Below are 23,604 nucleotides of genomic sequence, written 5' to 3'. Positions count from 1 at the left end.
GAACCCGGATCGCACGAGGGGGGGTCAAAATCCCTCTTTATGCAGAGCAGAGGCAGCGACTGCTCCATTGAAGTCTATGGGCATAGCTCAGAATTTTACCACATATGCTAAGGTCTTAGTTCTATAGAGTTAGGAATGTGAATTTCGGGCACGTTTTCATGATCCTCAAACCCTTGTGAACATTTCAGGTAAATTTTTAGCATTTTTGAGCATTCCAGTCTGGAGAAAATCGACTTCATATCAGGTGTGCGCCGGTTATTTATGCCGCTGCTGTTGGCGGGTTGCAACGTACGCTCATCAATACGTCATCGACACGCCTCTTTATGCAGACAGGATTCGATCCCCATTTCGCGCCCATAGACATGAACTACGACGAAGTATCTTGCTCCGCCTTAACAATCTTTGCATGAGAGTTGTAAACATTCAAAATTTTGGCTGTCCCCTCAATCTGTCAGACTTGCCAACTGCAGCTTTAACGTATTTAGGCTATCGGTTGTAGGCCTAATGTATGCAGACTCATTTTCTGCTAGTGACAGCGCAAAATATTCAGAGTCTGTCAAAACAAACTACTTATAGCCTATTTTATTTGATTTACTTAAATATTTTGGACACACGTGCACCCGCAGTGGCATGTCGCTGCTGTTTCAGGATTTAGAAATGTAGCCTGTAGCCTAGTAGTGCTCAGGCCGATAAAGAGGGTGGGGTGCAGACTGTTTATGAATGATAGTTTTTTTTCCCATATCCAGCGCTCAGATTACTGGGTACAATATTGTTACTTTTTAAGTAAGTATACGACGTAGTCCTACACCACTGGGGAAAAACACTGTTCATCAAGTCATGATGATAAGCTATTGCGTGACGCAACAGCAGTTTGTGATGTTTACTGAGTTTAGGCTAATCTTATAGGTTATGTCATGTATGAAAACTAGTATTGCCAGGCAATACAACAATGAATTGTAGTATTGCCGAGGCAATACTGGTGACGGCGGCCACGTCACCATGTGCCAGAGTGAAAACCAAGTCGAGGTTGAGAGAATTATCTTAGACCTGCGAGACAGGCTAGCATGCACGCGTTGAACATGAACCAAGTGCACATTATGAAAGTGGATTTATTCATTTAAATCTGTATAATCTGAACTTTTAGGCTAGCATGTCATGGAAAAACTGTCCACTCTCGAATCCATCAATCACTTATTTACTAATTAGCACTCTGGAACAAGACATCCGAAGGAGACAATGCAGACAGGAGATCTCTGAAGACTGTTGATCTTTATTCACCGTATTGCAGTGACAGCACAGCCCAACCAAAGTCCAGACCATCCATCAAAGCAATAGGGAGGAGATGTCATCAGCTGGGGCCCTCCGATGAAATCTGACTTAAAGATGGCTGCGGCCTATCTTTTATACCCCTTGGCCTTCGAGAAGTGCCATCTCCTCACGCCATTCTCGAAAGACACCTTTTGACCAATCAGCATCTGACAGGGTTACTAATATTGGTGGAAACCATCTTCCCATCATGCATAAAAATATATGCAAAACTGTATAGCTCTGAGTCTTTCTGGTTCTATCCAGTTATAAGCAGGGCTTTCTTATCTTGTTTACTTCATAGCAGCCAATTCCCACCTGTTACTTGTCCTTGCTCTTAACCTCACCAGCTGATATCATTCCCTCTCTCTTGACCATGTAATGAGAGTGCTAGTGTCTACTGTATCCTCCTGCACCCCACTCCTTGACTGTTGGTCTGGTCTGTTCAAGATGTGTAATAGCCTTGACACGCTCATAATAACTGCAGTAATATTAAAGCTTATAAAAACCATAAATGCATCCTTTACGTCATTGAAAAACACCACACTAGCTCTTGTGAAGTATGAACTTGCACAACACTGCCTACAGAGCAGACCTCATTGTCAGTGCTGGCCAGGACGGCACATTTCTTTCTTACTTTCTTAGCTGGCTGTCAAATTACTGCTCAGATTTTCTATTATATTCAAGTCTGTACACTTTCAAATTACAAAAGTTTGCTGACAAAATTTCAACATTACTGTCAAGTTTCTTGTACATTTAATGCCATTTGTGTAACTTTTGTTTTTTATTCTGTTAACAAGACATTGTTTTACATCTGTCAGTTCATAGTAATGTGATGGGAACATGCATCCAATTGTAAGAGCAGCTAAAACATTTCTTCACCAGGCTGAACAGCAATGATTTACCTTATGACTGATTAGGCCTTCCTTAAGATGTAGTGTTACAATGTAATAGAGGCAATCTCAAAGAAAATAGTTAGGCTCCCTGCATTCCAAATAATTTTTGTCCGATACAATAACTACAACACATTGGGCTTGGCCAGAAATGTGGCAATACTACTTTCACACAAGTGATGGTGCCCCTGGGTTGAACAAATAACAACCATTGCTATCATATGAACATAAATCTATGCATTGGTAGAAAATAAGTCCAGATATCGTGGTCAAAGTAGCAAATATTCAAAAAAATTGGTTGTGCAACATCTGCATGTGCTTTCTGGGTATGCCTTTGTGTGGCTACTGGCTATATTACCATGGTTACATGTGATCATGTAATCAGAGCAGCCTAAAGAGGCGGGGGGCATGATGATGCCAATTGGGCAGGGATACATAACCTGACCCTAGCCAGATGAATTTCGTTCCGCTTAGCTCCGCCTAGCTTCACTCACATCCATCTGGGACCTCTTCCATTGAGAGTGATTTCTGCAACCGATTTTATGGTACAGCCAATCAGGACGCAGGGCGGGAGTTTCATAGATGTGACACAGCGTAGAAGCGACTGTGAGACTGTTATCAGCGTCACGGGTTGGCTTCGATGTGAGTGGTTGAAGTAGCACGTCAATAGATGATGGACAAGTGGCTTATTCAATCATATGCAAGCATTTTTTGATTAGGCCCAGCCTTCTGAAGCAACACTTCAATGGATCGGTTCCAGATGGATGAGTGGAGCTAGGCGGAGCGAAATTCATCTGGCTAGGGTCAGGTTAAGGGATATATGGGGGTGAGTAAAAACTGACTCAAAAAGCTTAGTCTAGGGTTGTTTTGGTTTGAGTATTGATTGCATGATCACATGAGACAGATGACAGGCAAATGACATGGCCTTAGAATGTATTCTAGTTAACAAAAGTTTGAAGTAGCTAGCAGTTAAGCACTACCTTAGTTCACCTTTAAAAGAGCACTGATCAAATGCTACAGGAGAGGAACGGAGGAGAGAGAAGACAGAGCGAATTTCTCAGAAATGATGACCAATCTGTACATCTGCTTTTTGCAATTGGTATGTTGTAATTCCATGGTATTCTAAAACTTTCACATACAGTATTGTATGACCCCCCATGAACGGAATTCCAGGAAACTTGGCATGCATTCATTCATGCATGCATCCAATTTCGTACGATTTTGACCATGTCAGCCAGAGATATCTGCGATTGCAACACATCAACACGATCCGATAACTCTGAGGTCGGCACCTCTGAGGCAGATCCGATAACTCTGAGGTAGGCACCTCTGAGATCCGATAACTTTGAGGTCGGCACCTCTGAGATCCGATAACTCTGATGTCTCCTTCATAGATCTCCTTCACTCCTTCATACTCGGAATGAAGTTGTAATTGTGAGAGAAAAAAACTCGGAATTCTGAGAAATAAACTTGCATTTGCAAGAAATAAAGTCACAATTGCGAGAACTAATTTGCAATTTAGCCTCTTTTTTTCTGGCGGAAACAGGCTTCCATACCCACCTACCACACATTAAAACATTTTAACATAATGTGTTGCGTCATTACTTTTCACTATTCATGCAACATCATATTCAGTAATGTCTATTAATGTCAATAAATGTCAGCCTTCATTGAAAAGATCTGATTCTTATCTTCGCTGGCATGAACATAAAGGCAAACAGTAAATTTTTAGCTCAATTTTAATTTAAGTATTTCAAACTGGGTTTAGTCAGAATTTCCAAAAGATTATTCAAATAGTCTCCATTTTATCAACCGAACTTTTTTATTTAGTTTTACATGACCACAATTTAACATTTTAATCAGACCACACCACAAAGCGCAAAGCTGGCTATTCAGTATCTACCTTAAGGACTTAAATCTGGCATGCCTCTTGCAATATATTCGTCTGTGGTTCAAACAAGACAATTTGTCCTCTTACTGTAAACACTTTGACAGGCTTTGGACAGTAAATTTATACTGGATCATGTCTCATCTTAAAAGAAAAGGTAAAGATTTGAGACAACAACATGACATTTCTATGTGGCTAAGTATATCAACGGTATTTTGCGTTCACAATCACAAAATAACTTGTTTTAATACAGTGAAAGAAATGTATTTCCACAACATGATTAATACAATGAGAGTAATGTATTTCCACAACACGCTTCAGATTTCTGTAAAATTTTTGGTTATCCACATACTGCATGATAATTCAACACATCACATACCTGTGTGTTTGAGAAAGAAAGTGAAAGCTTGTGTTTGTGTGTTTCTCGTACAAACATGTAATTGTGTGTATTTGTGCATATAGTATGTATTAGCATGTGTTGTTTGTTTCTGTGTGTGTGTTTGTTTAAATGTGTGTGTGTGTATTATTGTCCTATACTAAGATATTATTGCTAGATCTGACTAGTCAACATAATTCTTTGTGCTGCTAGTACCACAGAGGCCATAGTAGGCTGAGGGGTAGCATTACACTGGCTCGGCCGGCTGTGGTCTGCTCCATCCCTGAACTCTGGGGCCTCTCGCACGGAGGCTGACGGTTCTGGTCAGGTTTCGTGCCGTTTGGGTTTCCCTGAAAGTGAACGGGTCGGCACACTCCGTCGATGACATCGCAGGCCAGAATGAGATGCTTGGTCTCAGAGAACACTTTCTTGATGGTGCAGTGTTTGTGAAGGTGCACTGTGGTAAAGGAGAACTCCTGTCCGCTGATGCACAGGTTGTCCTGCATCGTCCTGCCTCCGGCCGCCGAACACACGTCCAGCACCTGCTGCTTGTCCTCGGGGCGGAGGAAGGACTGGGTGGGTCGGTGACAGAGCTTGTGTTGCCTGATGAAACTCTCCCACTGGTTCTGGTCAAGAGATCTGGGCTGGTCTTCAGGTAGGTGGCGCTTCAGGAAGGTGTCGTACGCGGAGTGCCACGCTGACGGCATGCAGGGGTGGCTGTGTTTGTTGGGTGGGTGTTGGGTGTTGTTGGGTGGGTGTTGGGTGTTGTTGGGTGGAGCCCCATGCTGCTCACTGGTTGTGCACAGGTGAAGCTGGCACAGCAGGACACTGAGCAGCACAGCTGCGTGGCTACAGACAGAGCCTGGAGTCTGTGAGGGAGATCAAGGTTAGCCACAGAGATTATTACATATAGAGAGATCCATAAATACGGTACATACATACATACATATACGTATATATACACACATGTCCTGTGCATACCTTTCATACTGCATACACACCACTACACACACACTGAACACCTAGCCGTATTATCAGTTCATTTGCAAGTTTAGAGATCATACATTACCATGACGCAGGGAATGAGTAGCAATGATCTAGAGCGTCTGCTTCCTCAAGAACAAAGAGTTTCAACTTACTTTCAGTTCCTCCATTTTCCTCCTGCATCAATGTGTGTGTTTCTGGGTGTGTCTTCACGTAAATCAAGAAAGCCACTTCCTGCCCTGCTGGGCTTATGGGGGCCCTGGCCCATGTTATGCAAAACTCACCTCTCTTAACTCTCTTAAGTGTGAAACAAAACCGTACATTGAGTTTTTGTGGGTTACTAGAGAGATACTGAATATTCATGCACTTCTGTAAGTATGGGGAAATTTGAATATTACTACCCCCAGAACCATATAGGGCGCTGACTACCTTTTAAACGTAGGCTACATCACCTCTACTGTGCTTATATACCAACACAAATTAAGTCAAATAAATAAATCAGGGTAAAGACAGAGGCAGAGCTGCCCTATAATATCAAACTAACTAACTATCTAACTAGTAACTGTGTGTGTTTACTTTGATATTATGCGCCTCTGTCTCCCATGGACTCTGACGAAGACACAGATGTGTCGGAACGCTAGTCAATTGCTTGACAAGACCTAATTAAAACCAGAGCCGGACAGTAACGGAGTACATTTACTTGAGTACAGTACTTGAGTACAATTTTGAGGGATCTGTACTTTACTCGAGTATCATTTTTGGGGGGTACTCATGACTTTACTCACATTAAAGTACATTTGAGGGGCAAATATTGTACTCTTTACTCCACTACTAAAAAAAGGAAAAAAGAAAAATCTCAGAAACCCTCAATTTGTTGTTTCCCTCTCAAACGTGATTGGATTGTGCAAGCGCCACTGATTGGGATAGCCTATCAGCAATCACCTTCAGCTTTCCGCCAAAGTCAACTCTATGGTCAGATTTAGATAAGAGATGAAACCATGGACGAAACAATGGATGAAGACGCAGCAGGTCCATCCTGGGAATGTGCCAACCTGTGGCTCCACCTCGGCAGACTATTTCAATTTTCTGAACAAGTTAATGATAGTTTTCGCTTCAAGTGTTTCAATTAAAAAATAGTATTTTGTATTTTAAATACATATTTTAAATACATGTATTAGAAATATTGCCCATCCCTGGCAACATGGTAAAAATATGAAAATGACTTGATTTTACTTTCAATTCCTTTTACATTCTCCAAGGTATTAACATTAACATTTTTCATAACTCCATGTAGGTCGTTTCTGTAAATGTAAGCACTGTGGCAGTAGTAATGTAATATTTAGAAAATGTAGGCTACTCTTGTACTCTTGATACTCAAGTACTTTTAAAAACAAGTACTTTAGTACTTTTACTTAAGTAGACTTCTGACTTACTTTTACTTGTACTTGAGTCAAATTTAGCAAAGGGTATCTGTACTTTTACTCAAGTAATGAAGCTGTGTACTCTGTCCGCCTCTGATTAAAACTCACAACTAATGATTTGGTTGCCAAGGAATCTATCAAGTTATTCATACTTTATATGTTAATGTACATACAGTGTGCTCATGTCAGCCACCTGACTATCAACATTTCCCCTCTCAAAGAGTTTTCTTTTGTCATTAGAAGCCATTTAATATCATACATACACACACACACACACACACATGCGTGCGCACACACAGGCACACATGCACACAAAAAGACCAGATAACATGAGATGGTGGTCACAGCATTAGTTTATTACAGATGTTCACAGTAGAGTATGTACAGAATGATAATAAGCACACAGTAACTAAGACCATCGATCCAACCTGACATCAGTTCAAGAGAGACATTTAAATAACCAATTACACAGACATGCTTACCACTGGCCAGGGGAGAGAGGGGAACAGACGAGGAGAGAGAAGAGACAAAGAGAGAGAAAGAGAGAAATGAGCAGGGTGGAATATACAGCAGAGTATATATAGACTTGGTTGATAGAAACCGAGAGAGAAATGGAGGATGAAGAGATAAAAGAAGGAGGGCTCTGGATCATGCACAGAGCAAGAAAGATGTGGTGAGGGTGAGAGGTCAAAGTTCAGGGTTCAGACTGAGTGGGCTCTGCTGATTTGCTGGACTCGGTGGCTGTCTTTAAAGCCATGTCTTGCTTCAGTGCCTTCTCCATATCTTTACTTCTGCAGAGGGAAACACGAGACACCATGTAAGTCACTCTAGTCCATCTGACTGTGTTTGGGATCCCTAGGCTCCTTTAAAAGTAATTTCAACTATTCACCAGCAGGTGGTGCTGTCGCATTATTTCACACAGAGCCTATACACTGTTCTGATTTCACCTGCTGTAGTTTGTTGTAGACAGTTTTTCTGAATGGTTTCACCCTCGGTTGAGATCTCTTTGTATAAACAGAGCAGGTGGCAGGTATTTACACAAACACATGAAAGTGAAATGATGAAAGAGTGTGGACAGAAAAGTAATGAAACAAGGAGGAAGTGGTTTACAGTTTCTTTATCTGCCAGCCACAAAAACCCTGCTGTGTTAAGAGCTTTCATTTCCTAATCAGAGACTAGGGAAGAGTGATTAGCCTGTTAGTGGTACAGCTGGCCTAGAGGAGAGGTGACTGCAGGTCAGTAGCGTCCATACGTGACCTAGTACACGTATGGCAGGGTGAGCGGAGGAACCCTGGTGGGGTGGGGTGGGGTGGGGTGGGGGGGTCAAGGGATTGGTGTGTTTGGGATTTTCTCTGAGGAGAAACATGTGATCTGGAGTTCATGGGAACTGCTGAGATTGGGGGGTCTTGAGTGGTCAGTAGGAGTAGGGTGAGTTAGGATGGGTACTAGTAATCTGTACTTGGATAGACATAGGGGAGAGACAACTTAGAGACTTATATTCTGTTCCTCAGGCCTTCCTCTACTGCATTACCCCCTGCTTCACCCCATGATTGACTGCAGTATACTGAATATGCTCTTAATAAGTTCAATTAGATGTGTTCACCATATCACAGGTACTTCTGATGAGTTCAGATGAAAAGTTGGCACACCGCCTGTCCTAACCAATCCAAACAAGCAGCAGCCATGAACGGGTGTTTTGCTAAGCTGTGGTTCAGGAAAGCCAGCTTGTTGTCTTTCAATGCCATTAATAAGAAATAGCCAAATAGAACCTAACCTTAAAGCTGCAGTTGGCAAGTCTGACAGATTGAGGGGACTTTTTTGAATGTTTACAACTCTCATGCCCCTCCCCCACTACCACCCTCTCATTGAGTTTGTGCTCGTCAGTGCGCACCAGAATGCGATTCACAGTCAGATCTCACACAGCCCTGCTCTGATTGGACCAGAAGAACCGGGAGCTGTGGATTTTTGCTAAACAAATAACAGGCTCTAGGTGGAGGTAGATGTGCGGGTTTTTTTCTAAAACCAGCTGATTTATGTTGTTCTGTCGGAGCATAGTGTCGGTTTCAGTGAATATGATCAAAAAAATCTTGCCAACTGCAGCTTTAACCTGAAGGGTAAAAATCCCTTACACCTTAACCATAAACATAAAGCTTTGGACTCGTCTTTTACATGAATAAAAAAAAAGTAAAGCTGTCAGTTGTTGTTATTGTTATTATTGTTTATGTCAGTGTTAGGGTCGATTAGGGTATTAGGGGTCATAGGTCATGAATCAAAGAAGGACCTGGATGAGGGCGCTGGCCTGACGCTGGGGAGGACGTCCCAGCTGGACGTGGAGCTGTCATGTGACCAGGAGACAAAATCACATGACTAATGCACGCGCAATCACATGACCAGAACACAAAGGCAAAAATCATAACACAAAATCAACCAATCAATCATGAGAAACGGATCAAAATAGGATTTAGGCTGAAATGAAAATCAGCTGCAGCACAATCAAACTCAAAAGAAATGTTGTCCTTAATTCACATAGCCCTACAGTTTGTGATCATTACCAACTATGCCATGCCAGGATCAGTCGACTAAAATGGTAGCAAGTCCGTGCCAGGGTTGGTAGAAGTAAAACTGAGGGAGACGTGACATCAGATTTACTTCGAACTTACCGTATGGTCTTTATTATGAAGCGAACGATCACAGCAAGGCCCACGCATCCACACAGTGATCCCATCACTATCGCTGCAATTTCACCTGATAGGGAGAGTGAGAGATAGGGGATTACTTCAAGAGATAGAGGATTACAGTGAGAGATAGAGGATTACAGTGAGAGATAGGGGATTACAGCGAGAGATAGAGGATTACAGCGAGAGATAGAGGATTACAGCGAGTGATAGAGGATTACAGCGAGAGATAGAGGATTACAGTGAGAGATAGAGGATTACAGCGAGAGAGGATTACAGTGAGAGAGGGTATTACAGTGAGAGAGGGTATTACAGTGCAAGGAAAGCAAGGGATATGGGATTACAGTGCAGGGGGGAAAACATAAAAAAGAAATGATAATCATTTGTTAATACTTTAGAATGAAATGCCACACAGTAGTACTTTTTACAAATATACCACAGGACTAAAAAACCTACCTGCATTGTAGACTTTGACCCCTGCTGGGAATGAAAGTATAAGGGAATACAGTTAGCGATGTGGTTGTAAAGTAGGAGAGACATAACAGTAACAGGATAATTATCATGATAATGCCGGAATATGTCTGTGTGTGTGTGTGTGTGTGTGTGTGTGTGTGGTCATCTACGTTGCACTGTACACTGTGCTCTACTTCATCTCTGTGTGTGTGTGTGTGTATGCGTGCGTGCGAGCTAGCTTGCGTGCGTGCGTGCTTGCATGTGTATGTGTGTGCGTGTGGTCATCTATGTTACACTGTACACTGTGCTCTTCTTCATCTGTCATGTAGCACTGATGGCACTCACTCTCTTTTCTCCTCTCCTCTCAGAGTTTACTCCTCTCTCTCTCACCCTCTCTCCCTCACCCTCTCTCCCTCACCCTCTCTCTCTCACTCTCTCCCCCTCACCCTCTCTCTCTCTCTCGCTCTCTCTCTTTCTCTCTCCCCCTCTCTCTCTTTCTCTCTCTCACCCTCCCTCTCTCTCTCTTTCTCTCTCTCGCTCTCTTTCACCCTCGCTCTCCTTCTCTCTCGCTTTCTCTCTCACCTCGTTTTTTGTGCCGTTCTTTCTTTTTCTCTGACCCACGTAACAACAATGGTGGCTGTGTTCATGAAAAGAGGTTTTCAGAAACTAATGATCCAACACATAAACAAATAGCTCAGCCCTAGCCCTAGCCCTAGCTTCTCTCTCTTTCTCTCTCTTTCTCTCTCTCCCTCACTCCCATACTCTCTGCATGCACCCCCAGACCCCCCTTATCCTGCCATCTCTCTCTCACTCTTCCCTCCTCCTTTTCTCCTCCACCATCCCTGTGATGAAACTGCGTTCTCTGTGTGACTCTAAGGTACCGTCTAAGGACTAAGGTCTAATGGCTACTTTTGTTTTTGAGATTTCTTGTGACACCTTTGGTACTCTTTTTTTATGAGTTCTGGAATGCCATAAGGATTTTAAATTGTTCCCCTCTTCCATAGGCCTATAGATAAATGTACTTCCCTGTCGGTGGCTAGTGGCAAAAGATTGTTGGCTCTCGTTCAGATAAATGCAAGATGCTTATAACTTGTTTGTTAAATAACTGTATGTTTTCTATCATGGTCTTTTTACGCTATAGAGGTCACATACTACTAAATACATTCTTATCAACATGATCAAGATGAGCGCTGGTAACGTACTACCCATAGGGAAATATGGGTTTGTCTGAGGATTTGTTAACTCGTTACAATTCTATTTTAAATTGCAGGTGCAAAGCACTATTACTGTAGACAGATGGTATAATACATATCTGATAGATCATGTGAAGTTTATATGAAGTTAACACGATAGAAAACACTAGCCTGGAGATTCCAGACCCTCGTAATTTAGGAAGATTAAGGGTGTGGCCATGACTAATGTAATGGCCCAACTCGAGGGGCGGCGCCAAGCATGCATTTGAAAATCTCACTGCACGAAATTGTATAACACTACGACCAATGTTTACTGACTGATTCCGGACTTTCGACGCAATTGGATACCACTACAACCAATGTTTACTGACTGATTCGTTGCAGCGCTGTCATCATCAGCTCGCCTCTGGCCCGCCTATATCAGATACACCGATGTGATTGGTTCCTCGTGATGCAAGGGGTAAAAGTAACGTGCATCTTTACTTATTGCCAGAGTGTCTCGCAGAGACAATTCAAATTGTGCTCTCGTGAGAACTCTGGATTTCCAGGGTAACAAAACACTGTCGTAATTGTCAAACTGCCACCAGCTAAGGCTCACGCCATGGAATGTTAGTAAACAAAAGGCTGGTCTGTATGGTTGAATGTATAGAATGGGCCAGTGCATTCAGTAAAGGGTGCCCTCTCATTGGTTGGTTGGCATGATATTCCCAGGTGCCAATTATGATGGTGGTTGGGCATGACCGCAGTCTGACTGGCAGCAAATCTGTAAACGTGTCACATGTCACTTACAGCTTTGGCATGAGAGCCCTACAAACTGAGCATGCAGGAAAACTGTGGCTGTTGATTTGTTTTGAACAGCAACAATGCTATAGACCCTTTTAACAATAAAAACAAAAACAATGCTTGAACGTTCTATTTGGTTCCCAATCTACTTCCTCTGCATTAAGATAACATATGGAATGTTAAAATGGAAGCCTTGTGGGGCCAACTATGATGCTGATAATGGAACTCTCTTGAAAGGGTCTATAGTTCATTTGGTGCTTCACACTAAAGTCAGCTTGTTGCAATAATGCAATTAGTCCGGTGTGTACAATGTTGGTAATTGTGTGGAAACCCGCTGCACATATAGAGTGCATAGCTGTAAGCGCTTTAGTGTAATAGTCTGAAAAGTAGTTCCTGCATCGTGCAAACCCTGGTGTAGCTTAGATAAGTGCACCATTCGGTAAGGGAGAGCTGTTGTTATTACAGGACAACCCTTACAAAAAATGACTGCAGTTATGGGACAAAAAAACTGCAGTTATACTGTTTTTCTGAGGTACAATGCAGTTTCATGGCAATAAGTCCTATCCTCCTCTTCTTCCTTTTCTCTGTCTCTTTCTCTCTCTCTCTCTCTCTCTCTCTCTCTCTCTCTCTCCGCCTCTGCAGTTTACTTTTCTTCTCGTTGTCTGTGTCTGTCTCCCTCCATTGGAGGGTGCTGTGTGGTACATTTCTACTGACTGTGTTTGAAGGAGGCGAGGACCACCCTCTGGTTGAGTGGCTGGGTGGCACGATAGTTGTCCTGGAGCACCAAGGGATCAGAGCTCCCCTCTTCTGTGGAGTACAGCAGCGTCTCCAGCTTCACCAGCTGAGGACAGGGTGGAGGAGAGGAGGAGAGTGGAGGAGAGGAGAGGAGAGGAAGAGAGGAGGAGAGGAGAGGAAGAGTGGAGAAGAGGGAAGAGTGGAGGAGAGGAGAGGAAAGGAGGAGAGGAGAAGAGGAGAGGAAGAGTAGTGAAGAGAGGAGAGGCCAGGGGAGGAGAGAGGGAAGAGTGGAGGAGATGGAAGAGAGGAGGAGAGGAGAGGAAGAGTAGAAAAGAGGGAAGAGTGGAGGAGAGGAGAGGAAAAAAGGAGAGGGAGGAGAGGAGAAGAGGAGAGGAAGAGTGGAGGAGAAGAGAGGAGAGGCCAGGGGAGGAGAGAGGGAAGAGTGGAGGAGATAGAAGAGTGGAGAAGATGAAAAGGAAGAGAGGAGAGGGCAGGGGAGAAGAGAAGAAGAGAGGGCAGGGGAGATGGGAAGAGGAAAGAGAAGAGGAGAGAGCCGTGCATAAGAGCTTACAAGGATAGGATATGAAAGAGCAAAGCTAGCAAAGAATCAATAGTGATGATTTGTTTAGCAGAATATCTCCCCACTCTGTACTTTCCTTAAATGTGTCCTAGAGCTCTTTCCTCTCAGTCTCTTTTCCTTTCCTGTCGTTTTTCTCTCCTTTTCTCCCCTCCTCTCCTTTCCTCTCCTCTTTCCCCCCACCACCCCACCCTTCCTCACCTGGGGCAGAGACAGTTTGACAGTCTCCTGGAAGACGGTCCAGAGGACGCTCTGGTAGCAGGGCGGGGTGGTCAAAGAGCCGTTGTAGCGATAGTAGCTCCGCAGGTCTTTGGGCAGCAGGGTCTGGATGTCGAACGCAGGGATAGTCACTTTGTCACCTACCAGAGAGACGGCCAACAGGGAAGCACCACTGATTAGTGGCTCCAACGTAGACAGAAATGTTTCAAAATAAATATTTAGATGGGGGGCGTTTTTTGACATATCATTGGAATGCAAAATTAGGGTCAGATCATTTAAGTCACTGGCCTAATAATTTCCATTATGATATTCGGCATATGATTGGATGGTGGTGGTATTGTGGATAAGGAGCTGGGTTAGCATGTAGTAGCTAGATAGAGTTGTGGGTTTGATTCCTGGATGCCACTGCTGTGCCCTTGAGCATGGCACTGAGTTGCCACGGTGCCCTTGAGCATGGCACTGAGTTGCCCCTGTGCCCTTGAGCATGGCACTGAGTTGCCACGGTGCCCTTGAGCATGGCACTGAGTTGCCCTGTGTGACTGGCCCTGAAGCAACTGAAGTGTCAGCCAAATGGATAAGTGAGTGAGTTATTTTTTCAGTTCCACTGACTCAGAAATGTTATCATTTTCATTACAGGCCATTATGCTTGATAAATATACTTTTCGTAATTGCTCATAAATGTGCACTAGGTGTTGGGATCTGTGAGGTCCAGTTGGGTGCTGTTTCCATGACAACTCTGTAGCACACCTGCATGCCTTATTCTGCTCAGGTAGTTGATGATGTTGGCGTATGCCTGGTTTGTTTCCTCACCGACCTGTGAAGGGAAAGCATCATTCATATAACCATGGTAACAGAGAGAGGAAGTGCTCTCAAGCACTGGAACACTCCGGAACAGCTGGTAACTAAGCAGACAGATTATAGAAAGATAACAGCACAGGTAAATGTTGGATTAGAATCATACAAATCAAATATTCTGACAAACAGAGCCACAGAGATCCTTCAGAATGGAGTTTAAGAGTGAAGGTGAATGCTGGGTTTGTGAACACACCTCCATGAGAACTCCCAGGACCGCCAGACCATCCCGCTGAGTCATCGCCATGGAGATATTCTCATACAACTCGGAGTTATAGTGGACAATGTGGAGCTGAGGAGATCAAGAGAACCATAGAACCATTAGAGTGGTTACCAGTGTGTTTATATGTGTGTGTTTGTGTGTGTATGTGTGTTAGTATCAGTGAAAATGTGAGTGTGTCTGTGTTCTTTCCTAATCTGAAAATCCCTCGTATTGTATCTGGATGAAATGGCGAAAGTTTTTCTGTGTTTGCAGCAAAGTGGGAAAGTGTGAAAGAGTGAGAAGCAGGACACACAGAATGTTAGCCAGAGAGAAACAAAAAAGGAGAGAATGAACGACAGCAAACAGAGAGAATTAGGAGAAAGAGTCTTGCTGAGTCATGGCATTCACAGTGGCCCAGAAGAGAGAGGTGAAGGAAAGGGAGAAAAAGAGAGAGAGAGAGGGAGAGGGGGAGATAGAGACTGACAGAGAGGGAGAGAGAGACTGATAGAGAAAGAGAGACTGACAGAGAGGGAGAGAGAGACTGACAGAAAGAGAGAGAGACAGAGGGAGAGATACAGACAGACAGAGAGGGGGAGAGAGACTGACAGAGAAAGAGAGAGAGACTGACAGAGAGGGAGAGACAGAGAGGGGGGGGCAGAAGGGGAAAGAGACACAGGGTGGGGGACATACTGGGGGGGGGGGGACCTGGAGAGAAAGAGAAACAGAGGGGGAAGTGAGAGAGAGAAGGGGGGGGTAAAGGGTAAAACCAGGGATTTGCTCATTGGCAACCACCTGTTACCTCAAAAAGTTGAGATTAGGCTTGGCTTTGTCATGCAACATTTCACATTGCCAACAGACATCACTACAGTGAATGTCATTACCATTCCATGGTGTCTCATCACTACATCACTGCTAGTCTGAATGTGTCTTAAAAGACTCCACTGTCATGCAAATATCTATCTTATCTCCTCCTCTTCCTTTCCTCATCTGCATTCCTTTCATTACATTTTCTCTTCTTTCTTTTCCCTTCTCTCCTCTCTTGCCCTTCTGCCTCCCTCTGCTTTGGCATACCTGTGTAATAACAGATGGACAGCATCTCAGATCTCTCGCCAATCCCTCTCCCTCCTTCCTCCCTCTTCCTTTTATCCTTCCTGCATCCTTTCTTTTCCTTTTATCTCTCTCTGTCGCTCCCTCTCATCCATCAGATGGTTGCTGTCTGCTGTCCCACTGGGTGGTCACTGCCATATGTAGGCCCTGCTGTCCAATTCCTAATCTTTACAGATCTTAGCCTACACATTTTCCCATGAATGTGCCCAGTTCTGTCATGTGCCAGGGTGACCTGTGGAACTGGGAGAAGGGTGCGATAGCATGGAGGTCAAAGCCCATGGATGCTAGCATCTGACGCTAGCTCGTCTCTTAACCTAGGGATCAATAAAGTATCTATCTATCTATCTATGTGGGGAGGGAGCTAGCATCTGACGCTAGCACGTCTCTTTACATGTGGGGAGGGAGCTAGCATCTGATGCTAGCACGTCTCTTAACATGTGGGGAGGGAGCTAGCATCTGACGCTAGCACATCTCTTAACATGTGGGGAGGGAGTTTTACCGACTTACAGCAACACTGTGCCCACAGAGGTGGGTCTGAAGGCCAAGGTCAATTTCAGTATGAATGGAAAGACCTGGGTAAATATCAACCTTGCTATTGTATCGCTCTTTGTTGCTTCTCTCTTTTACCGCAGGTCCAATCTGCTCAGGTCTCTCTCACACACCGTGTGATCATGTCTCATGTCAGTTTAACCACACCATGAAACCAGGAAGTGATCCTACTGTTGCCACACCCCACCCCCTCTCTCTTTCTCAAATCAAATCAAATCAAATCAAATGGTGCTTTATTGGCATGACTAAAGAAAGTATCTCTAAAGGCTCTCTCTCTCTGTCACACACACACACACACACACACACACACACACACACACACACACATTCTCTCTGTTTCTTTCTCCTTCCACTCTCCTCTCTCTCCTCTCCTGTCCTCTTCCTTCTTCTTTTACCTTTGCACTCAATTTTTCCACCCTCACTCTTTCTATGTTTCTTTCTCTCTCTTTCCCTCTCTCTCTCTCTCTCTCTCTCTCTCTCTCTCTTTTCTCAGATCTTCACAGATGGGAGTGGGTCAGAGGAGCAGTTCTGTGTTCCTGCTCCCTGAGGGGAACCGGTAGAGAACCCCCATGGGACACAGTCAGACATTAGACCACGGTAAGCTACTCTGTTCCACTCCACCTGCTCTCCTCTGTGTGTGTGTGTGCATGTGTATGTGTGTGTATGTGTGCATGTACATGATTTTATGAATGTTTGTGTGTGTGTATGTGTGTGTGTGTGTGTGTGTGTGCATGTACATGCTTTTATGAATGTTTGTGTGAGTCTGTATGTGTGTGTGTGTGTGTGTGTCTGTGTGTGTGAGAGAGAGAAAGCACCAGGGGAAAGCAGAATTAGAAATACGACAGGGAACCATTGGAAAGGTCAGTAAAATTCCATAACAACAGAAGGCATGTCAGAGTAATCTGTTTGCAATTCTGGGTTGTAATTAACCTGAATTAGACACTGAATTAACACTTTGTTTTTGGTGTGTAACTGGACTGAAAGCAGCTTTGCATAACAGCATTGTTTGGAGGTCTAGACTGGCATTTTGTTGTTCCATTAAATGGTGACTGATTTCAGGAGATCCAATTGGGCACTTTTGCTTAATGAGACTTTAGGCAAACAGAAACTGAACCCAAGAAAGTGCCAAGTTTGGTTTATTCACTAGTGCTCGTTGTGATGAGCACTCATGTTTCATGTTTGCAATGACAGACAGACATGATATACATACTTATATGCACTCTCACTGTAATGGCCTATGCAGATTACAATTTTTTTGTCTACCACGATGGTCTTTTACGATTGACCATGTCAGACTAGATGATCAGAGACGATCAGAGGAGACTGGCCACATTACAAGATCATGTAGCCTATCGTAGCCTACTCGTGGCATAGTGTCAGTGTCAACCTATACAGTATATGGTGTCAACACGAGAGTCATAGGAGATTCCTCAAAAATTCTGACATGCTAGACTTTTGGTCGTGGAGTCGTGGACAATAAATCCTGGGACACGTTACTTCTTTGGCGTCGTTACCGACCTTTCATATTCGGGCACGTCACTGGAAATTGGTTGGCTACGACAAAATCATGGCAAAATCGGGCTGAAATCGCATAGTCTGCATAGGCCATAAGGCTTTTGTCCTATCGTGTTCTGTCTTCCACTGTGTCTCCTATGTTAACTTCCTGTGTCTCCTATGTTTACTTCCTGTGTCTTGTGCCATGTACTCCTTTGTGTGGCCTGTTCATGTGCTTCCTGTTCCTTGTTTTTCCTGTGTCTGCCCGTCACCTGATTTTGAGTTCAATTTCCTGATTACAGACCTCTGAAGTTCGCCTGCAAAAAAGCTGCCATCTTTTACATCTGGTATCTGGCGATTTTTCCTATGGGAAAATAACATGGGGATTTTAAATTATCGCACCTGTTAAACTCTCGCGGGGATGAAAAAGTCTGAAATGCTCTGCCTTCGAGTGGATACTGTGATCTCCGGTACGTGAAGGCGGCACACTTAGATTTTTGCTACCCCAGAGCTAACTTGCAATGCAACTTGCCATAGGTAGTTAGCTTCAATTAACAACCGGATCTCCTTATATGGGCAAAGATGGCCGTTTTGGTTCTTTTTTGTAGACGAACTTCAGAGGTCTATTGTTTCATCATCTTCACCTGTGTCTTGTTACCCTGTATATTTAAGCCCTCATGTTCCATCTGTTCACTGTGAGTCTTTCTGTGAGTCTTCACTGTGAGTCCTTCACTGAGGTCTGGCCGGACGCCTGTACGGATCCCAGTACCGAGGCCAGGCCGCCCTCCAGCGCGACTATGTTGGTCTGAAATGTTTGGCCTCCAGCTGCCCAAGAGGCCTAGACTACCTGCCTGGCGCCCCGGCCACCCTTCCCAGCTGTGTAGACGGTCCGCTTGACGCCCCGGCCGTCCGCATGAATGAAGTTAAAAGTAGCCTAGAACAGGTCAGACCAAATTTAACGGAGTGGGCTGTGATTCATTGGTAGCCTATGCCTATAAGCTTATTGAGGCTTGTTTTAACAGGCTATTAATTGATATCAACAATCTCAATAATCGGGTTGGGGTTGCAGGTAGGGCATCATTTTCTCTTTAATAATACCAAAGTCCTTTTAGACAAGTCCCTTCACTTGGCGGCCATATTGCAATGCACTTTGGGCACTTATTGGGCATCTATTTTGGGCAGAACTGCACATGCTCAAGGCTTCACAACACCAACCTCGACTTTTGGCCGTGGAAGGGGTGGGATATGTGTAGACAACTGCCATATTGGTGTTACAAACTAACCCCATTCATGTCTATGGAGGATTTTTTGAGTGCTGTGTCTCCTATTAGCCTCAAAAGTCTCTGAGAATACTAGTGATATGAGTCACGGTTGGGTTGAATGATGGCATCGAGCGAGTTCCGATCACAGACACACACACACACACACACACACACACACACACACTCACCTCGGCTGCAGTGCTGCGTCCATTGATGGTGTGTTCACTGCCTGTCGCCACACTCGCCCCGTTGCCCCAGTGTAGGTGGAGCTGGACCGCACTGAATTGCCATGGCAACCCGCCTATGCCCATCCAGCTGGGTAAGGGCATCACCACTGGGGGGGAGGGGAGGGGGAGGGGGGGCATGTTTTTAGACAGGTCCCAGAAAGTGTCCACTGAATGTCAGTCATCAATGTAGGATATAGGCTGATAATAGATAATAGGCTGTCCCAATAATGTAAAACCATGTAAAAGATAATGGTCACATATTAATTCAGCAATGTAAACTGAAATAGAGTATGGTAAACTGAAAGTACAAACATAAGCATTAATGTTAGACTCTGGCCAGAACGGTTCTAGGCAATGCTGCTATGTGGGTCCGGTCCAGTGCCATACTGTGCAGAGGAGACTCAGCGGCCCAGGACCAGAACCTGCTGTGGCATCCCTCTGCTCTAGAACCTGCTGTGGCATCCCTCTGCTCTAGAACCTGCTGTGGCATCCCTCTGCTCTAGAACCTGCTGTGGCATCCCTCTAGAACCTGCTGTGGCATCCCTCTGCTCTAGAACCTGCTGTGGCATCGCACTGCTCTAGAACCTACTGCTCTAGAACCTGCTGTGGCGTCCCACTGCTCTAGAACCTGCTGTGGTGTCCCACTGCTCTTACCCATGTGAACCTGCTGTGGCGTCCCACTGCTCTAGAACCTGCTATGGCGTCCCTCTGCTCTAGAACCTGCTGTGGTGTCCCACTGCTCTAGAACCTGCTGTGGCGTCCCTCTGCTCTAGAACCTGCTGTGGTGTCCCACTGCTCTAGAATCTGCTGTGGCGTCCCTCTGCTCTAGAACCTGCTGTGGCGTCCCACTGCTCTAGAACCTGCTGTGGTGTCCCACTGTTCTTACCCGTGTGGCCGTTGTTGGAGAGGGTGAAGGGCTCGTTGCTGTGCTGGCTGTAGCCCAGCGGCCGGATCGCTGGCAGCCTGGGCTCGAACTTGGTCTGGGCTGAGTCCACGTTGATGGGGGACTGACCCGACCCGCCGCAGTCAGGAAAGAACTCCGACCACTGCGGCTGACCCATCTGACCTGGAGGAGGAGGAGGTGGGCCAAGGGAGCAACTTTACTTTTTTTACACATAACTCGTTGTGACATCCAAAAGCTAAAAACCCCAAAAGAAAAAAATAAATTTAATGTTAAATAAAATACACATAGAAACATAAAGATAACATGTGAACCTACATCTATTAAATCTCACACAATATGATAGGGTAGATTATGGCCTGGTAGATTACACGTTGTGGATCTAGATTGGATCTGAATGTGGAACGAATCTAGGAGTCAACTGCTATCAGAAGTCAGAGGTCAAAGGTGAACAGATCAGGAGGGAAAACAAGTGTGTTTATCAGGCCAAGGCCAGCTAGCTCTACGTCATGGTCACCTCCAAAGTGTGTATCAGGGCAGTACATTACATCAGTGTGTTTCTGGTTTTGTTTGGTAAAATTTGCCATAATGATGATGATTAGCCTGGGAAAACCCTGGGAAGACGAACCTGTTAACACATTTGAATTTACAGGTCAGTCTGGCAAGGAGGCCATTGACACCCAATTCCAATGTTCCAAAAACCCTGGCACCAATCATAATCATTTATCCAGCATGATGTAGGCTTTGTATGACAGATAGAGCAGTTCATTCAACACAATCAATGGCTGCGCTGATGGCGACAGGGTTAAACAGATATGGGCGTGTATTTTCTTAGGAATTGAATAAACAACTGCATTTAAAACCTTTGTCTACAAGAAAGATTTGATTGCTGCACTTCTGAAATGATTTGGTAAGACTTTAATGTTTAAGTTATGTTCCAGTTATGTTAAGTTCCAGGGTTATGCCCCTGGAAGTTGTAAATAAATTAAGCCTTTCCAGACCCACTGTCAATCTCCATAGAGATTTGAGAAGCGGTCTGGTGATCACCAGGCTAGTTGGTGATCTAATGATTCTGATGGGTCCTGGAATCAGCAACTGAAAAGGGAACATTTCAGCTGACTACTTCATCAACCCCTCTGCTATAGTTACTTTCACAGATGCACAACACATTTAATGTTGAACTTATACTATCACTACTGAGAACTTATCACTACTGAGTCCATTTAAAATCATTAGGTATAATAAACGTACAGGTTATCTCTCATCTTAACATGCTTAGGCCTACATGATTTAATTTCATATACTTATAGCACAGACAAAATTTAATTCCATAATGATCATTCTCTTTCTCTCTGATAAGCATTTCTCAGTGCATTTCCAGATGCATTTCAGAGAGTTAATTGGTATTCAAGCGCTGGTCAGTGTCTATGTGTGTGTGTGTGTGTGTGTGTGTGTGTGTGTGTATAGAATGGTGTTAGCTCAGAGCTTAGTCATGCATGCCTGATGAGGTGGCCGAGAGCAACCCATCAACACTCGCACACACACACACACACACACACAAACACACACACAAAAACCTCCCCAAAATAATTGGATTGTGAAAAGAACAAGGGGTCCTCGCGGAAGAATGAAGAGACCGAGAGAGAGAGAGAGAGGGAGAGACAGAATCACAGACTCATTATGGCGTTGAATGAATAGGCGGGCCAACTGCGTTAGTGAAAGGGAGTGAAAAAGAGGGCGCAGTGGGCATCACGTGACACTGAGTAAGACCATCCAGAAAAAAGTATCTATATAATATAACTAATATAAATCTATCCTGGATTGATTTGCTGACATTTCTATAAGTGTCACATAGTTTATGTGTTGTAGCCTACTGTAAGAAACCATTCTTTTGATTTGTTAAGATGAACTTGAAACTTATACTTGAACAAAGACAGAAAGAGAGAGAGAATGTAGCAGAAGACTTCGAAAGGCACCATGTTGATTTCATAAGGATTATCAAGCACACACACACACACACACACACACACACACGGCATGATGCCCCCATCTCACTAGCCCTCAAAAAAGAAAAAAACTTTGTCCCACAGATCCCCTGCTGTTGCCACGGTAATCCCCATGACAACAGTGGGGCACAGTTTCCCATGGCTGACATTCCACCTCTCACACACTGCCCTCCAAAGATGAGCACATAGGGGACGCTACAAAACGCACATAATACACATCATATACATACACATGCATCAGTCTACAAACGCAGGCACTGCAACCTCACCACCCATAAAATACATAACATGACACATCCTGAGCTCAAAGCTAAATGTAAACGTTAACTCTTAACACATGGTGCAACACACAGATCCCACATTATCACACACAACACCACTCATATGGAGTAGGAGTAAAACACGAACAGCACACAAGCTCCATCCTCAGAACCTCACCAAACACACAAATGATGCAACACCAACGAAAATGAATGAACACCATTCACATGAAGCAAAACACAATATAGCAAAGTATACAAAGCAAACAACAAAGTAATGGCAAAGCATCCTCACTATCTAGAAGTGCATAAGAATTTGCCTTTATGTAAATGCACTAGACATGCTTTAGGCCCCACAGGCACAGCCATGTTTCCAGTGGACGAGAAAAGAGTCCACCCTTACAAAAATTAAATGTTTGCGGCAGATTTGCAGAAAACTTGTGGGTGATTTGAGGGAAACAAATGAGTTCACTAGAAAATATTGCCAGAAGTTTGCCAATGTTGGTCGCTAGAGGCAAACTTCCAGCAAAGTTAGAAAAAGTTCCAGCAAATTAGAAGTTTGCCACTAGGGGCAAATGTGTTCACCAGGGATTTGCCACTACACTTCGCCAAAATGGCAAAGTGACAAACCTAATTTGCATAATGACATTGCTGCAAAGTTGCTGCAACATTGCCAAAAGTTAACTGCAACTGTTTGCCAAAAACCTAATTTGCATGTGAAATATGACCTTGCCACAAATTTGCGGCAACTGTTTGCCAGAAACCTGAAATTTCTGTAAGGGCAGATATGGTCGCACTAGCCTACAGAAAGGTTGGTTTTGTCGTCTTGGAATGACAATTCACCCTTGTGAGTTACATCATTTGTGGTTCCACTAACCACCAATGGACGAGACCCAGTGACTCACCCTGTGGTGAGAGAAAGGCTAAGAGCTTCCACCCTCTTCAAAGTCAAAGTGTGTATGTGTGTATGGGTGATAAGTGTGTATGTGTGTTTGTGTGTGTGTGTGTGTGTGTGTGTGTGTGTGTGTGTGTGTGTGTGTGTGTGTGTGTGTGTGTGTAAGGGAGGAGGGTACAAGGGAGGAGGGAGCGTTTATGATTTATAATTTCTACGAACTCTTTACAAGAGACTTTGCCAAATTTCCAGAAACAACAGAGCAGGTATTTAACCTGCCCCAGGCCAGGCTGGACTCTGTGTGTGCGTGAGTGAGTGAGTGTGTGTGTGTGTGTGTGTGTGTGTGTGTG

General features: G+C 44.2%; 2 protein-coding genes across 2 annotated transcripts; both read right to left on the bottom strand.

The window, feature by feature from the left end:
* Positions 1-4,044: 4,044 nt before the first annotated feature.
* LOC143118312 (uncharacterized) lies at positions 4,045-5,575 on the bottom strand. The gene is made up of 2 exons (XM_076279387.1): positions 5,532-5,575; positions 4,045-5,331 (listed from the first exon to the last, which is right to left on the bottom strand). Exons 1-2 carry the CDS (start codon positions 5,532-5,534, stop codon positions 4,672-4,674), a joined length of 663 nt encoding a protein of 220 aa, XP_076135502.1. The 5' UTR covers positions 5,535-5,575; the 3' UTR covers positions 4,045-4,671.
* Positions 5,576-7,561: 1,986 nt separating this feature from the next.
* Positions 7,562-20,256, bottom strand: ca14 (carbonic anhydrase XIV). Its single transcript, XM_076279633.1, has 10 exons — positions 20,082-20,256; positions 19,157-19,302; positions 14,551-14,646; positions 14,250-14,316; positions 13,485-13,642; positions 12,686-12,812; positions 9,999-10,022; positions 9,528-9,612; positions 9,149-9,202; positions 7,562-7,658 (listed from the first exon to the last, which is right to left on the bottom strand). Exons 1-10 carry the CDS (start codon positions 20,254-20,256, stop codon positions 7,562-7,564), a joined length of 1,029 nt encoding a protein of 342 aa, XP_076135748.1.
* Positions 20,257-23,604: the final 3,348 nt, after the last annotated feature.

This window comes from Alosa pseudoharengus, unplaced genomic scaffold (genome assembly GCF_046254945.1).
Source record: "Alosa pseudoharengus isolate Yale_2024_CS ecotype anadromous, Long Island Sound unplaced genomic scaffold, YU_APseudo_1.1 YU_APseudo_1.1_scf_12, whole genome shotgun sequence".
Classification (NCBI taxonomy): Eukaryota; Metazoa; Chordata; class Actinopteri; order Clupeiformes; family Clupeidae; genus Alosa; species Alosa pseudoharengus.
Note: the sequence above shows the minus strand (reverse complement) of the source record. Positions and strands in the feature narration are given on the sequence as shown.